Raw genomic sequence first — 18,571 nt, 5'->3', positions numbered from 1 at the left:
AACGAGAAGCCCGTGCACCACAACAAAGAGTAGCCCCCGCTTGCCACAACTAGAGAAAGCCCGCCCACAGCAACGAAGACCCAACGCAGCCAAAAATAAATTAGTTAGTTTTTTTTAAATGCTTCCAAAAAAATGTAGAGAATCGCATGCGGAAATACCGTCAAGAAGGTTTTTTTCACTTAACTTATGTGGAACCCAAATATCAAAGCGATTAACATAGCCAAGCTGGTGCAAATGATTTTCAAAGCTTAATTTGGATATATTGAGTATGTCAGCTATCTCCCTCATGGTATAACATTGATTGTTTTCAATTAATGTCTTGATGTGATCACTATCAATTTCAACTGGTCTACCCCACCGAGAAGCATCGTACAGGGAGAAATCTCCAGGAAACTTCACAAACCACTTTTGACACGTTCAATCAGTCACAGCACCTTCTCCATTTGCATTTCAGTTGGGTTTTTACCTTTCTTGAAATAATAAAGCATAATACACCAAAAATGTTGCTTTTTTTTCTTCCATCTTCAATATTAAAATGGCTACACAAAAATTCACCAATTTTGATATGTTTTTTTAAAAATGCATACTGATATGACAGCTGTCACAATACAATCAAACAAAATTGTTTCGAATGAAGTTAAAGACAACTTAGTGCTACTAGAGCCATCTTACGGAAAAAACCGAATGAACCTTTTGGCCAACCCAATATAACTGCTTCTTAAAAATGGAAATTAATCAAACTTATTTAAAAAGATTTTTACACAAACATATTTCATTTTCCCTTATATAAACTATAGTTAGGTTGCTGCCAGAATGTGGAAAGAACTTCTAGTGGTTCAAGAGAAAGGAAATAATTTAAAAAAAAAAAAAAGTGGACAAAATGTCAACAATATTTATTGAAGCGTAAGACTTGAGTTCAATCCTTTCTCTTCCAATTATTATTGGATAAACTTGGCTTCCATAAGCAATATGGAAAAATAAAAAAAGCATAGGTTGGGAGTTAAAAGAAATACAATCTAATCCCAAAGAGTAATACTAGCAGCGTGAGGCTAAACAACTAAAATTTAATCATTTGGAACTTTCTTCACCTATAAATGGAGGGAATATTCCTCACAGAACTTCTGTAGAGTTAAAAGAGATTATATATGTAAAGCATCAACTATAGTACATAGCAATATATAGTTGATTTTTTGATGCTACTGATTATCATAATCATTTCCTCATCTGTTTATTAGTGGTAGTAATAATATCCAGCTTATACACATCAGAAAATCAAATGAGATTACATAAAAAGCACCCTGAAAACCTTCAAGTTCTAAATAAATATCTATGGCTATTAATTATTATTACAGAATTGCAGATGTGTAATTGCTTAGATATATAGAAGATTACCAATTTCTACAGAGCATCTCCACTTAGACATCCTATTATCTAAAACTCAATACTGCTAAAAATAAAACCTTTTTTCACATCAGAACCTCCTTCCAAACTGCCTGCCTTTCTTTTCTTCCCCATGCCTTTCAATATGCTATATTATATCCCAGTCTCCCATCTAAAGACATCTTTTAATTTTCTTCTCCCCTCCCAACCCAAGATCAAGTCCAGTTGTTTTTTTTCTCAATATCACGTACAAATCTGGAAATTATATTTCACATTTCCTACTCCAGATCATTTAAAAAGACATTAAATTGGGAATCTTATACACTACTAGAGGGAGAATAAACAGATCAACATTTGTGGACTATAAATTGGCCAGTATATAATCAAGAGTCTTAAGAAATCTATACTGAAGAAATAATCTCACATGACAACAATGCCTACATGTAACATCACAATATTATTTACGATCATAAATAAAGTGCGAACAGTCTAATACCCAGTAAAGAAAGAGTGAGATAAATTACAATACAGCTATATGACACACAGCAATTAGAAATCTTACTTTTGAATAATAGTAATGACATAGTGAGATGCTCACGGTTTAACATTAAATGATAAACATAAATATGTTGATAAATATATTTTTACAATTTTACACAAATACATATGCAGCATATTTTATATAAACACAACATATGCAGAAAAACAAACAAAAAAAGGAAACACTAAAATACTAACAACAAAATGTTAGTGATTAAAGTAGTAAGATTACAGAAATTTTTATTATCTTCTTTATAGTTTTTTAATTTTTATATTTTCTCAACAAACGTGTTACTTTATAATCCTAAAAAGACATTAAGTCCAGTCTTAGTACAAATCCCTAGTATTAATCAAAGAAAAATCTATTCATTGTTATCTTAATGTATTAAGTTATTCTAAGAATTGAAACATTAAGCCAGCAAAGTGAAACTGAAAAAATTTCTGTGAGTTGGAAAAAAAAAAAAAAAAAAAAGAAAAAGCCATCAAGTAAAACTTGATCCCTATTTCACATCATCAGCAAAAATTAATTCCAAATGGATTGTTAATCTAAATGGAAAAGGAAAATCAAAGTTTCTAGACGTTAACAAAGGAAAATATCTTCATCACCTTGGAGCAGGCAAAGAATTCTTAAATAGGACACACAAAACACCAAAAGGAAAAGACATAAATTGAACTTCATTAACACTGACTTCTGTTCATCAAAAGAGTAAAACGGCAAATCAGAGTGGAAGAGTGGAAAAGTTAATTGATATATATATCCAACAAATATATAAAGAACTATTACAAATCTGTAAGAGAAAGAAACAACCTAATAGAAAAATGGGCAAAAGATGAACATGTACCTTACAAAAAAATAATATCCAAATTGTCAGTAAACATGAAAGGTACTCAATTTCATTAGTTATCAGTGAAATGCAACCTAACAGATACCAAGGATACAGAGCAATTAGCATAAATTGGCAAAACTATTGAGAAAAACTTCTAAAAGAAATTCCTATAGCTGAACATATCCATACCCAGCAAACTCAATCCTAAGCATAAAACCAACAGAAATGAGTGTGCACATGCACCGAAAGACACAGCCATGAATATTCACAGCAGGGAATTCCCTGGCAGTCCAGTGGTTAGGACTCGGAGCTTTCACCGCCAGGGCCTGAGGTTCAATCCCTGGTCGGGGAATTAAGATCCTGCAAGCCACTTGGCACGGCCAAAAAAAAAAACAAAAGACTATTCGCAGGAGCACTTTTCAGAACAGCCAACATCTTGAAACAAGACAGCTATTATATTAGATATACTAGAATGAATAAATTTTGATACATTCACACAACTGACAATTATACAGAAATGAAAATAAACAACTACCTATGCAATAACATGGACATATCTCATAAAAAACGTAAAACAAACAAATAAGACATCAGAGTAGATAATACATGATTCTATTTATACTGAATTCAAAGTCAGGTAAAGCTAACTGATGATGATAAAAGTGTTTGGGTAGGGGCTATCTTTAGGAATTAGAGGAGGGTTGTGACTAAAAGGGATACAAGAAGGGGAGAGCCTCTGGGATACTGATAATGTTCTATATCTTAATGTGAGTATCGGTTAAACATGTATGTTCATTTTTGAGGAAATTCGTGATTTACAATTTGTGCACTTTTCTGTATGAATGCTGTATTTCAATAAAAAGACATATACCTAGAGAAAGAGCTTTACAAATATGCAGACATATAGATACAAGAAACATGCTTGTATATATAGATATCTATATACATAAGCATGATCCTTTCATCATTATTTCATTCAAACAAATTTAGTAATAACATAAATATCCATCAATAGGGGAGCAGTTAAATAAAATAAGGCATGTCATTTAATCATTCATTAAAATAAATAAGCAAGCTTTATATGCAATAACATGGAAATTTCTACAAAATGTTATTAAATGAATAATGCAAATTTCAAAAGTATATAAAAATAATGTTATCTAATTTGTATAAAACAAAATGTATATTTTCATAAGATATATATTTATAAAACACATTATATAGAAATAAATACAGACACATATTCTGTATGTTTGTTATAAATTTAAAATTTCCAGGATATCAGTATTAGTGGTTACCTCTTTGGAATTAGAGTAGGAAACAAGGAACTTTTACTTTTTTCTTTGTTCTCTTCTATACTATTTTAATTTTTACAAGGACTATGTAGTCCTTTTATAATAAACTTCATCATACAATTATGAAAAAACCCCAAGTAGACATCTCTGAGACTAATCTAGCTAGAATGACCCTATCACAGCCTTGTCTATAATGATTTCCACTTTGGGCACTACTTGATGTAAGAAAGAGTATTAATTCTCATTCAGTACCACTATCTCACAATTCCAAACCAAGCAATTGGACATCAAAGATCAGACAGAACTATATGAAAAGTGTCAGGAGACTGGCTATGTTATTAAAGAATCTAAAAAGAAATCTTCTATTAACAATTTATGTCCACCTAAGGGGAAAAGAAAAAGATAAATTGAGTCCAACAACTTTACCAGCACTGGAGGATACTGAAAAATAGACCATTCTGGGTTGGCTCTCTAAAACAACCTACTAGTGGAGATACCTTGATTCATCGACCTGCCGGGTGAGTTGAAATCAGTAACAATAAGCAATAATATGACTCTCACCAGGAAAAACTATAAAGCAAGATTACTCACTCCATGTTTTCTGCTAAAATATTGATTCCTATCAAATAGGACACTTTCTAAGAGCCATACAAGCAAGTAAAATTTTGTTTAAAAAAAAAACCCTAGAGAACTGATACAAATTACCATATATTTTCTTTAAAATGAGCTCAATTAATAAATGTTTCTGAAAATGATAGCGGAAGAGTATGCTGAAGTAAAAATCATTTGAATGCGGGTGGGGGGAGTACCTCTTTAAGTATACAGACCCAATAAAAGCCAATGCAATCGCCTCAAAAGACAAGGACCCAAGCTGCAAGGAACATAAAATTACTTCTGAATCCCCCAAATGAACTTTAAAAGAAATACAATGGTAATAAGAACTGGCTACAACTAATAACTGTTGAAAAAGTATACAATGTCATAAGGATAACAAGTTGGGAGTTAGCCAAAAAGACAGGAAGAAACATATCATACCAATGACTATTTACGCAAATAAATAGAGCCACACAGACTTGTCACCTTCTAGGATGATTGTGAAAGATCATTTGTTACCAATAAATGTAATACAATTCTGCAACTAAAACAGAGTATAAAATATGTGGCAAAAATAGTCAAGTATCTTAAAATCACTGACATGGATAAAATGATTATTATTTTTGTTGTTGTTAAATAGGAGAGGAAAAGTCACTCATTACAGGACATATACTCAAATTCCTAGCAACAGCATACTGGAGCTTTACTGACTGGAGCAACAGGTATTTGGGGAAATATCTACACAATTCTCCTTAAACTAATGACAGGATTTAAGGCAATTTTAAAACTAAAAACAAAAGAAAGGTCTTAAAGCAAGGGCTAAATAAGTCTTGAGTTTCCTAGACCATTAAACAAAATAATCATAAATACTAAATGCATAAAAGGATGTCTACAATTTTATTCATGCTGTTTTACAGCACAGAAATTCATGACTACAATAAAAAAGTTACACGAGTGCTGAAGTATATTTTTTCAGGAGTTATAATACCTGAAATACCTTACACTTTATTATATCATCAAATGACTAGAACATGATTTTTTATAGTTCCTAATTTATAAAATCCTTTCGTTCAAGTACAATCCAATAGCCTTCTAGAAAACAAATGTGGCATATATCGTTACGAATGACAGTTTGCTCCATTTTGTCAATACAAACATGTCCTTTACTCTTCAACATACTTGACATCAACTGGAAAAATATAGACCATAAAGTTCCCAATCCCTCTTCTCTGGGTATAAGAATTAAAAGGATAAGCCAAATACTATTTTTCAAATTTCTGAAATAAATTTAGGTTTTGAGTTGAGAAGCTTTCTAACACAGTGCTATCCAATAAAGCTTCCAGCAATGATGTAAATACTCTTTATCTATGCTAGCTAATACAGAAGCCATTAACCACATGTGGCTACTGAGCACTTGAAATGTGGCTAATACAACTGAGGAACTGAAATATTAGTTTTAGCTCATTTTAATTCAAATTTCTAAAATCTTTGAAAATAAAGTTCTAATGAGCAAACTACAGACATTCAAAAGTTGGCGTGCAGGACTTCCTGGTGGTGCCATGGTTAAGAATCCACCTGCCAACGCAGGGGACATGGGTTTGAGCCCTGGTCCAGGAAGATCCCACATGCTGCAGAGCAACTAAGCCCATGCGCCACAACTACTGAGCCTGTGATGTAGAGCCCGCGAGCCACAACAACTGAGCCCAAATGTTGCAACTACTGAAGCCCCTCCGCCTAGAGCCCGTGGTCCGCAACAAGAGAAGCCACCGCAATGAGAAGCCCGCGCCCCACAAGGAAGAGTAGCCCCCACTCGCCAAAACTAGAGAAAGCCCGTGCACAGCAACAAAGACCTAACGCAGCCAAAAATAAATAAATAAAATAAATTATTTTTTATAAAAGGTTGGCCTGCAGACTGCAGACTGCTGATGAAAATGTAGAGCCACAGAGTTGAAGCTGGGTGATTGATTTAGAGCAGTAAGGTCAAGATAAATCCTGAAAACCAGCAGTTACCACAAATGAAAAACGTTTACTTCAACTGTCACAAAATAGGGTGTTTACATAGGCTACAGAACCTAAACTGTTATTAACAGTTTACGAAAACTCAACTTTTTGTTTTGAATTAACAAAAAAAAGTTAATATGAAATAAAGTTCTTTGTGACTTCCAAGTGAATGAGCAAATAAAAGGAAAAAACACTTATATGTTCAATATCTATTTTTAAAAGACTTTTAGCACACAATCTAGAAAGGATGAAAGACCATGTAGCTTAAGCTTTCACATTCTGGGGGACCTGGATCATACTGTTCTACATCAATGCCCTCTATTAAACTCAAAAATGTATATTCATGATCCCAAGACCTGCCCTTCACCACTTTGCCTTATCAGCAGGAATGCATAAGTAGTAAGTAAGGGATACAATGTCTCATGTCTGTTATGTACTACTATAAAGCAATGTTACACAAATACTAAATTCTGCCATTTGGTATACAGTATGAGACAACTTTTCATTGATTCATTCTCACAAGGGACTCCAATTTATCATCATCTATTAGGAGTAACAGGACTCAATTATGGATTATCCAAAATTTGGAATATCAAGCAGGTATTTAAGAAGTATTAGAAGAGTAAGAAGTTGAGAAAAGTTCAAACCATGCTGGTAAATGAAAAGAATAGATAAAAAGCAACATGACCCTATGCATGGTAGGCATATCAAAGAAGCACTGAAGAACATACACCAAAATGTTAGGAGTGATTATATCCAGTGGCAGGGGTATGATAGGGTATTTATTCTGGAGATATGTACACCTATGTTCACACAAAAACCTACACATGAATGTTCACAGCAGCTTTATTTGTAATAGCCAAAACATGGAAACAATTAAAATGTCTCTCGGTAAGTGAATGTTTAAACTGTGGTACAACCATACCATGGAATACTACTATATAATAAAAAAGAACAAAGAATTGATATATGCAACAACTCAGATGGCTCTCAAGGGCATTAAGTGAAAAAAGTCAGTCTCAAAAGGTCACATACTATATGATTCCACTGATATAATATTCTCAATATGACAAAGTTTTAGAGATGGAAAACAGATTAGGGTAGGATAGCCAGGGGTTAGGAATGGTGGGGGTAACAAGAAGAGGTGTGACTACAGAGGGGTAGCACCAGGAAGATCTTTGGTATGATGTTTTGTATCCTGAGAGTCATGGTAGTTACGCACACCTACATGTATACAAAGAAAGGTCTAAAACAGTCATATAAACTTCTACTTTAAGAAGCTACGAAAAGAAGAGCAAATTAAAAATAAAGTAAGCAGAAGGAAAGAAATAAATGAGAGTAAAGATGAAAGAAAGTTCAAATGAAAGATAGTGAGCTCAATAAAACCAAACCTTAATCTTTGAAGAGACCAGTAAAACTGATAAACCTCTACCCAGATTAATCAAGAAAAAGACAATTAGCACTATCAGGAATGTGAAAAAAGAAACTATTACAAATCCTTTAGACAATAAAAGAATTAAGAAAATATTATAAATATTTTTGTTCAATTAAAAAATAAAAGAATGAACAAATCCCTTGAAAAGTATAATTTATCAAAACTAAATCAAGAATAAAATTTAAAATCTGAGTAGCCTTACATGTTTTAAAAATTATATTTGGAAGTAAAAACTTTCCCACAAAGAAAACTCAGCCAAAGATTAGCTTTATTGGTGAAGTCTACTAAATATGTATGATAGAAATAATACCAATCTTACACAAACTCTTTCTGAAAATAGAGAAGGAACTATTTCCTACCCCATTTTTAATGTGGCCAGTATACCTAAAACAAAGACTGCAAGAAAACTAGTATCCCTCATAAACATACACATAAAAATTCTTTTAAAAAAATTAGTAAACTGAATCCAGCAACTTATAAAAAAGATGACACATCATGACCAAGTGTGGTTTATCCCAGGAATGCAGGGTTGATTTAACATTTGAAAATCAATCAATAAATTCGCTATATTAAGAAAAGGGAGGAGGGACTTCCCTGGTGGCGCAGTGGTTGGGAATCCACCTGTCAGTGCAGGGGACAAGGGTTCAAGCCCTGGTAGGAAGATCCCACATGCCGCGGAGGAACTAAGCCCGTGCGCCACAACTACTGAGCCTGTGCTCTAGAGCCCATGCTCTGCAACAAGAGAAGCCACCACAAGGAGAAGCTCGCACACTGCAATGAACAGTAGCCCCCACTTGGTGCAACTAGAGAAAGCCCGCGTGCAGCAACGAAGACCCAATGCAGCCAAAAATAAATAAGTTTATTTTTTAAAAAGGGGGGGAATCATATAATCGTCTAACAGATGCAGAAAAAATATCGATGAAGTTATACATCCATTCATAGTTTAAAAAAATTTCAACAAACTAGAAAGAAAACTTCTTCCACCTAATAAATAAAGATCACCTAAGAAAAATCTATAGCTAAAACAATTCTTAATGGTGAAAAGCTGAATGCAGTCCCCTAATGATCAGGAAAAAAGCAAAGATGTCTACTTTTACCACTTCCATTCAACACTGTACTGGAGGCCTAGTCAATACAATAAGGAAGAAAAAAGAAGTTAGATTGGAAAGGAAGATGTAAAATTTATGGATAATAGGGACTATGAATAAACCTAAGGAATCTTACTAGAACTAATAGGTACATATAACAAGATCACAGAATACATGGTCAATATAAAAAGAATCAACTGCATTTCTATATACTAGTCATGAACAATTACACATTGAAAATTTTTTGAACACACAGCAACGAAGACCCAACGCAGCCATAAACAAACAAATAAATAAATAAAGTTATATTTAAAAAAATACAGCTATCAAGAGTAATACTGATGCAGGAGGGAAATCCAAAAGGGAGGGGATATATGTATATGTATAGCTGATTCATTTTGCTGTGCAGTAGAAGCTAACACAACACTGTAAAGCAACTATACTCCAATAAAAATGAAAACAGACTTGCACAATGTTCATAGCAGCTTTATCCATAAAGGTTGAAAACTAGAGATAATAAATAACCATAAAGAAGGAAATAAATAAACAAAATTTTAGGATAATAAAACAACAGAATGTTAATCAACAATGAAAAGGGATGAACTACTCATACACCCAACCAACATGAAAAACTGCAAAAACACTATGCTGAGCAAAAGAAGCTGGAGAAGATATTTTAAAATACTTACTTCATTAGTGTGACAACTAAATAACCAAGCCATCATTCTCTTTCTAATGCAACTGAAAATTAATTTAAAATACATCACAATAGACTACTGCTTTGAGGTGTTCAGTACCAACACCTGCGAAATGAAACCCTTAATCAATCTCTAACTTGTGAGATTATACTATAACACAATAGGAATGCACACTTTGTAAAGATGAATGTTACTTTTTAATATGCTTATCCATAGGAAAAGCAATTATTATTTTAATTGTTTCAGTTACTTTTCAATTAGTAAGTAAAAACTATGTGAAAAATACTGATGTTACAGCTATTTAGTTCTTTTTTTAAATTTTTATTTATGTATTTTCTTCGTTGCTGCGTGCAGGCTTTCTCTAGTTGCAGCAACTGGGGGCTACTCTTTGTTGCGGTGCAAGCGCTTTTCATTGTGGTGGCTTCTCTTGTTGCGGAGCATGGGCTCTAGGAGTACAAGCTTCAGCAGTTGTGGCACGAGGGCTCTAGAGCGCAGGCTCAGTAGTTGTGGCACACGGGCTTAGTTGCTCCGCGGCATGTGGGACCAGGGCTCAAACCTCTGTCCCCTGCACTGGCAGGCGGATTCTTAACCACTGTGCCACCAGCGAAGTCCCTATTTAGTTCCATATTAGAATTTTTTCAAATAAAATTGATATTCTATAGTGAAAAAAAAAAAAAAAAAGAAGCTGGACACAAGAGTTACATATGATTCCATTCACATAAAGTTCTCAAAGGACAACACTAATCTATGATGGGGGGAAAAAACCCACAACAACTGTTGTGGAGTGGACTGACCAGGAAGAAACACAAACTTTCTAGGATGATGAAAATATTCTGTACCTTGATGCCTTGTGGGTTATCAAGTTTATGCAGTTGTCAAAACTCTAAACTATAAACTTAGGATCTCACAGCATTTCAATTTAAACTTTTTCTCAATTAAAAAAAATTTCTTTCACTCAAAAAATATCTGACTGCCTACCACAGCCCGGTTATTGAGAACACAAAGTTAAAATACAGGTTCCAGAAAAGCGACCTCACGGTCCTGCAAGCCAAGAAATGAAAAATAAGTTAGTTACTATAATGAAAATTACACAAAAGAAAGTTTTGAGAAGTGAAAAACGGTAGACTGCCAAACAAAGAATATTACAGGTATACAACACATACAGAAGTAACAGAAAAAATCATATTGGGCCTGGGCAACTAATGTAATTTCAATGTACTTAAAGTATGAAGCGGGGAGAGGGGCTTGAAGCACTGTACACAGGGGCTGGATAAGATGAGACCTGATCACAGGCCCTTTCAGCCCAAGCAAAAGAATACATTTCATCTGTTTAGCAATAAGAAACCTCTGAAAAAGTTTTCGTAGGGGAGAGATAAGTATAAATATCATTTTGGAAAGATCACTATAGGAACCATCTGAAATACAGACTGGATAAGGGTCAGGCTACAGTCAGTCCAATAAGAAAGCTACTGAGGGACTTCCCTGGTGGTGCAGTGGTTAAGAATCTGCCTGCGAATGCAGGGGACACGGGTTTGAGCCCTGGTCTGGAAAGATCCCACATGCCACAGAACAACTAAGCCCGTACACCACAACTACTGAGTCTGCACTCTAGAGCCCGTGAGCCACAACTACTGAGCCCGAGGGCCTAGAGCCTGTGTTCCGCAACAAGAGAAGCCACCGCAGTGAGAAGCTCGCACACCACAATGAAGAGCAGCCCCTGCTCACCGCAACTAAAGAAAGCCCATGCGCAGCAATGAAGACCCAATGCAGCCAAAAATAAATAATAAATAAATAAATTTATTTTTTAAAAAAAGCTATTGCAATCAATAGACCACTTTATCCAACAACAGCAAAACACTAATTCTTCTCAATCTCACATGGAGCATTCACCGAAACAGATGACATTCAGGGCCATAAAACACAACTTCCCAAATGTAAAAGAACAGAAAATCATATAATAAACACTCTCAAACCACAACAGAACTAAACTAGAAATCAGCAACAGAAAGATAGTTGGAAAATCCCCAAATGCTTGGATATTAAACAACATACTTCCAAATAACATATGAATCAAAGAAGAAATCTCAGAAGAAATTAAAAGATAAAATGAACTAAATGAAAATAAAAATACAACTTATCAAAATGTGAGGGACACTGAAAGCAGTGCTTAGAGAGAAATTTATATCATTGAATGCTATATTAGAATGCCATTTTTATATATCAAAAAAGATCTAAATCAATCACCTAAACTTCCACCACTGAAAACTGGAGGGGCAGATGGCAAATTAAATCCAAAATAACAGAAGAAATCATAAAAATCAGAGCAGAAATCAATGAAACTGAAAACTGGAAATCAACAGAAAAAATCAAAAGCTAGTTCTCTATAAAATTAGTAAGTCTTTACTGGGGGGGAGGTAAAAATGGGGAATTGGTGTTCAGTGGGTATAGAGATTCAGCTTTGCAAGATGAAACAGTTGTACAGTAGCTCTAGAGATCTGTACAACAATGTGAGTATAGTTAACTATATGCTGATACTGTATATAATACCATATGCTTAAAAACTGTTAAGATACTTTTTTAAAAAAAAAAAGGCAGCAAGCCTCTAGCCAGGCTAAGAAAAAAAGAAGATATAAATTACTGATATCAGAAATGAAAGTGGGGACATCACTACAGACCCCACAGACATTAAAATGATAATAAAGGAATACCATGAACAACTCTATGCCCACAAATTTGATAACCTAGATGAACTGAACCAATTCCTCGGAAGACACAATCTGTCGAAACTCGCACAAGAAGAAACAGACAATCTGAATAGGTCTATAGCTATTAAAGAAATTGAATCAGTAATTAATAATCTTCCAAAAAGTAAGTACCAGGCCCTACGGATTCACTGGTGAATTCCACCAAACATTCAATGAAGAAATTATACCAATTCTCTACAATCTCTCCCAGAAGACCAAAGCAGAGGGAATACTCCTAACTCATTCTACGAGGCCAGAATTACTCTAATATCCAAACCAGACAAAGACATTGCAAGAAAAGAAAACTAGACCAATCTATCTCATGAACATAGATTCAAAAATCCTCAACAGCTATTAGTAATCTGAATCAAACAATGTGTAAAAAGAATTATAAGCCACAACAAAGTGGAATTTCTTCCAGGTATGCAAGGCTGATTCAACATTTAAAAATTAATTAATGTAATCCAACGCCATCAACAGGCTGAAAAAGGAAAAGGCTATTGCAATGGACTAGGTAAAAGTTGGTGAGCACATGTATTAGAACACACCTGTAAGTAGTTATCCATTCATTCACACCATGTGCCAACACCTGGGACATAATAGAAAATAAGACAAAATTCATGCTGTCATACATAGATAGAGCCTACAATCTATCAGAGAGATAGACACTGAACAAGTCCCTATTGCACGAACTACACCTAGACCAGACAGAAGTGGCAAGCTGATAATGATGAAGTTTTAACTAGGTTAAAAAACAATGGGGGGCTATGACTGAGGGGAATATTACAAGTAGGATATACAAAGGTCCTAAAGCAAAAGAAAAAGCACAGTATATCAGAAGTACTGAAAGGATCCAGGTTTAATATCACATAAACAATAGAAGAGGATTACAAGATGCAAGAGGGAAGAAATATGGGAACATATGTATATGTATAACTGATTCACTTTGTTGTAAAGCAGAAACTAACAAACAATTGTAAAGCAATTATACCCCAATAAAGATGTTAAAAAAAAAAAAAGAAGAGGATTACATTACAGTTGTAGTTTTGCTGGTCATCAGGTAAAAATAAAGATACAAGAAGGCAAAAAAAACCACTTAGCCTCCTTACCTTCGTGAGCCTCCCACACTCCGTGCCTGCATCAGCACCATGCTCAGAAAGGCCCTGCTCCTCTCTGCCTGGTTTGCCCTGGCTGTGACTTACCCCACACTACTCCCAGAATTCATCACTGACCTACAGTCAGTCAACCACTGTCCTACTACAATTGACCAGTGACCAAGATACAGAAACAACCATTGACTTGTATTTGGAGAACACACAGACTTTCCCATTACCTACTAATGTGGAATTAAACACCCTCAGCTCTGAGGAAGAAGTCACTAAGGCCAGAGTTGATTATGAGTCACTTCACACAGAAAACTTATGGAGTAAAGATTATGAAGATGTCACTGCTGGTTATTCCAAAGAGCCCGTGACTGAAGCACCAGATGAGCCCAGCATCTTCATGGGAAGCAATGAGTCCAGCTCACTGTTTTTGTTTTTTTGTTAGAAAATGAAGCAGTTCTCCATTAGCTGTGACCATCACTCTGCTAACCACAACTTTCTAAAAAGATTCTGAGCCTCTGAACAAGCCTACCATTCCATTATAGGAGCTTGAAGAATTGCAAAGACTGTGAGACACAGGATGTACCCACTTGAGGAAAGAGTGGCAGAAATTGTACACAGACAGAAAAGGGGCATCTCGTAATCTCTTCACCATGTCCCATTTAATGTGGGCCCAATAAATGTTCGTTTGAATTGAAAAAAGAAAAAAAGTTATGGGTGCCTACAAAAGAGTACCTTACGTGATGACCTATGACATCCAGGGTAAACAGACTAAAGAGCTGATATCCTTTTTAAAGATAATGAAAAAAATAAAGATGGCAGGGACTGCCAAGAGTTACAGAATTTGAAAGAAAAACTCTCAAGTGTACAATCTTTTTCTAGCTGTGCTCCAGATTCAATCTTTCTACTCTTTAAGGAGAATTCCAGAAGTTGAAACAAAGTATCTTTTAAAATTAAGCACTTAAAATTTAACACACACACACACAAATTCAATACACAGTAACCCTGATAAATAAATGTTATCCAGAAAAGATAAGTTTCTGAAATGTATGTAATATCAAAACTTAATTTTGCCTTTTCAACTATGATTTTTACCAATATTTAGTACATCTATTTAATAATGCTCATTTGAACTATTTATATTCAGCCTTTAAACACTTCCTGAAATTTCTTCAATGACTTGTATCACTTAATACAAAATTAATTATGTTTCTAACTGTAAGTTTAATATCTTAAAAAGGAATTACTTACAGGGACATTAAGTGCATACTGTAGTCCTTGAGGAAGTCTTTCATGTGTCTCCATCTGCTCTTCATCATTTTTCACTGTCTCCTCATGGACCATGAGTTCATCATGTGATATCATATCCTGTTGTCTCATTTCACTTTCTTTTTCTTTTTTTTTTTCTTTTTGCGGTACGCGGGCCTCTCACTGTTGTGGCCTCTCCCGTTGCGGAGCACAGGCTCCGGACGCGCAGGCTCAGCGGCCATGGCTCACGTATCACTTAATACAAAATTAATTATGTTTCTAACTGTAAGTTTAATATCTTAAAAAGGAATTACTTACAGGGACATTAAGTGCATACTGTAGTCCTTGAGGAAGTCTTTCATGTGTCTCCATCTGCTCTTCATCATTTTTCACTGTCTCCTCATGGACCATGAGTTCATCATGTGATATCATATCCTGTTGTCTCATTTCACTTTCTTGTAACACTTCATCTGCAGCAAGGATCTCCTGGTGAGGCATACTCCGATCTTGAAGAACCGACTCCTGCAGCTCTCCAGACACAGTAGACTGGCCAGACACTCCACCCATTACAACCATTGCCCTGGAAGACTGCATTTCGTCTATGCCGCCACATTTAAGAAATAATCCTTCCAGTTTGTCGTCAATGTTCATGCTTAAGTATAACTGCCTAGAAAGACCAAGTTTGGCAACAAAGCATAATAAATTAGTTTTATATGTCTACTTGAATTTTTTTAATTTCAAATTATGAAGGTACACACTTTAATAAAAATGTTTTATTCATATAATTCAATATTGCCTCCAATTTAAAAATCACAATAAATTTCCAAAGGCTGGTAGAGTAAAGCACCAATTTTTATTTTTGACATTAAGACACAAAATCCTAATCTATTTCATTATGAAAAATGAGCATGACATAAAGCAAATCAGGGGAAAGTATTTGTAACACCAGATGGATCCACATCCTTTAATATACTAAAATGTCTTAAAAATAAAAAGAAATAACATTAAGAAATAAACTGAGAGAAGAGTATCAGGCAAATCATAAAGAAAAATTAGAAATAGTCACTAAATATATAAAATAATATTCACTTACAGTAATTAAAGAAATGAACATTAAAACCATATTTTATCCACCAAACTGATAATAACTTAAAAAATACACCTGACGTTGAGGTGGCAGGGGGGAAAAAAAAAAGACACTCATCTACTGACAGTGGGAGTATATTAGTTCAACTATTTTCAAAGGTAATTTGGTACCATGTATCAAAAGCCATAAAAATGCACATATTCTTTGAACTGGTGACTTTACTTTTAGGAACCTATCCTGATGAAATCAGAAATACATATAAAGATATGCATGGAAAATCACTATAGCAGTACTTCAATAGTGAAAAACTGGAATTTCACTGCATATTCAACAAAATGAAACTGGTTAAATTATATTCATACATGTTTTAAAACTAGACTACAATAAATTTACTAAAAATCATTGAATTGTACACTTAGGATGGGTGAATTTTATTGTACATAAATTATATCTCAATGTTTTTCTTAAAAACAGAATCAGAAAAATGGCTATCCTTGGGTGAAGAGGCCATTGATAGGAGGTAGGAAAAGGGGGGTGTCTGGAAACTGATAATGTTTTTCCTGAGTTGAATGCTGATTGCACAGGTGTGCTCACTTTGTAAAATTTTAAGATGTATATATCTATGATATGCATACATTTCTGCCAGAATAAATAAATTCAAATTTACTGAATTTATGCTTCAGTAAAAAGTAAAAGTCTGTTGGAATTCAAAAAATATCCATACAGTCAAAAAATATTCTTGAAAAATATTTGAAAATTTGGGGAAAAAGCCTGATATTAAGGGAAATGTGTGTATAAATATGTGTTTGTACAGATTTATTGAAAATGCTAACAATATTAATATTACCACTGGGTGGTGAAATTACCAGGTTTTTTTCATATTTACATTTATCTCTAATTTGAAAACTTTCTATAATAAAATTTTATTTCTTTCAAATGCTTTTAAATTTGTTAAAATGGAAAAAGTAGTATTTTCATTACTAATATATTCTTAAATAGTTGCACATGATTAAATAAATTTAAGAGATCATGATAACTAGACACTATTAAATACATTATCTTATTACATTATCTTATTTTTTCCATTATTATAGAAAAAACAGGCAATATTAAATCTAACTTTCGTTGCTGTAAATTCACACTCCGTTGTGTTACTTGAGGAACTAGCATAACAATAATCATGAAATCCAAAGAAACTTCATCTCAAAGAATGTCAGAACATTGGTACTGTTTGTTTTTTATCAGATTGTGCAAAATAAACACACACACTCGCCCAACATGATGGGCCCACAATTAGTAAATCCGTTAACTATGTTTCAGTTTAGTCACCTCTTTCCCAAATCAATCAGGTAGTAATGGTTACTAATTTGATCATAGCTTTGAGAGGTAAAATAAATGATCAGTTAAATTCAAATACACTACTGAAATTTAAATACTCTTTCATTTACTAAGGTTATCATCTAGGGAGAAAACTTTACTTAAATGTACAGCTCAAAAAACAGCTCATATAAACAGCAAAGTAAATAAAAATATAATTCATGCTTGTTAACCTTGTCTTCCCTGGTACCAGGTAGTATCGAAGTCCAGAATACATACGGGACAAAGGAACAAGAATCTAATTTCTCTTTCCAAAATCTTTTAAGTAGTCTAAAGGACAAACATTTAAAACATATCACCAAATAACTGTCCTCTTCAAATATTCTATTTATCACATTTCTAGAGAATAAACTATCCCACAACTAAGTGAAATTTAAGTCTCTTAGGGTTAAAATTTGCTTATTTCTTTGGAAATCCTTACCAAATCAATTATGTTCTTCTAATCTGTTTATTGTCTTCCTAAAGGATTTGGAAAGCCCCCAACTTAAAGGGGATGTATATATACACAAAGCCACCCTTTACTGCTGTGCCATCTGCTATTGCCACATACGTCATTATTTAAAAAAAAAAACAACGCACACCCTTGGGAGCTTTTAAAGAATACGGGAGAAGTAAAAGAAGTAGTTATTAAAAGAAGACATTAATAAAAGATATTAGACAAACTGACCTAGGACAGAACTTTTAAAAAAAAATTAGCTAAAGTTGTAAGTGACTTACTAACCCAATGCAAGGTCTATATTTCCCTAAAGTAGTGGTCCTCATCTCCAATGTTTTTTGCCATGCACCTCATCAATTTTTAAAAATTTATCATATCCTAATACATGTATACTACTTAAAACTATACCTATAATACTGTGTTAATATGTAATATGCCTATTAAAATAAACATAAAAACATAATTTTTTTAAACTAACCTTATCCCTAACATCAGGCTAAAACAGTAAGTATTGAGGAAGTCAAAGTACTTTGGAGAGAGAGAATATCTGGGGGAAAAAAGGCAGGTTTGCAAAAAAGTGCTAGAATGAGGGATCTGGAACAGAAAGATACCACACCTCAATATACAGGTAGTAAATAAAACGGGAAGTGGAAATACTGTTAATGAAAGCAAACTTGACCTCCTCGAAAATTTTCTCGAAAACAGGCCATATATACAG

At 34.0% G+C, this 18,571-nt stretch overlaps 1 protein-coding gene across 2 annotated transcripts in view; it reads right to left on the bottom strand.

Annotated features, from left to right (window-relative positions):
* The window catches only part of ZNF148 (zinc finger protein 148), a 129,608-nt gene that overhangs the window by 63,009 nt on the left and 48,028 nt on the right, over window positions 1-18,571 (bottom strand). The window contains exon 4 of one of the 2 annotated variants that reach the window (XM_007113572.4): window positions 15,272-15,620. In XM_007113572.4, the coding sequence (XP_007113634.1) occupies window positions 15,272-15,604 (333 nt within the window). In that variant the 5' untranslated portion in view covers window positions 15,605-15,620. Of the gene's footprint in view, window positions 1-14,956; window positions 15,091-15,271; window positions 15,621-18,571 lie in introns of those variants that run through there. The other variant, XM_024124227.3, reaches the window with a different exon arrangement.

Source organism: Physeter macrocephalus, chromosome 1 (assembly GCF_002837175.3).
Source record: "Physeter macrocephalus isolate SW-GA chromosome 1, ASM283717v5, whole genome shotgun sequence".
Taxonomy (NCBI): domain Eukaryota; kingdom Metazoa; phylum Chordata; class Mammalia; order Artiodactyla; family Physeteridae; genus Physeter; species Physeter macrocephalus.
Note: the sequence above shows the minus strand (reverse complement) of the source record. Positions and strands in the feature narration are given on the sequence as shown.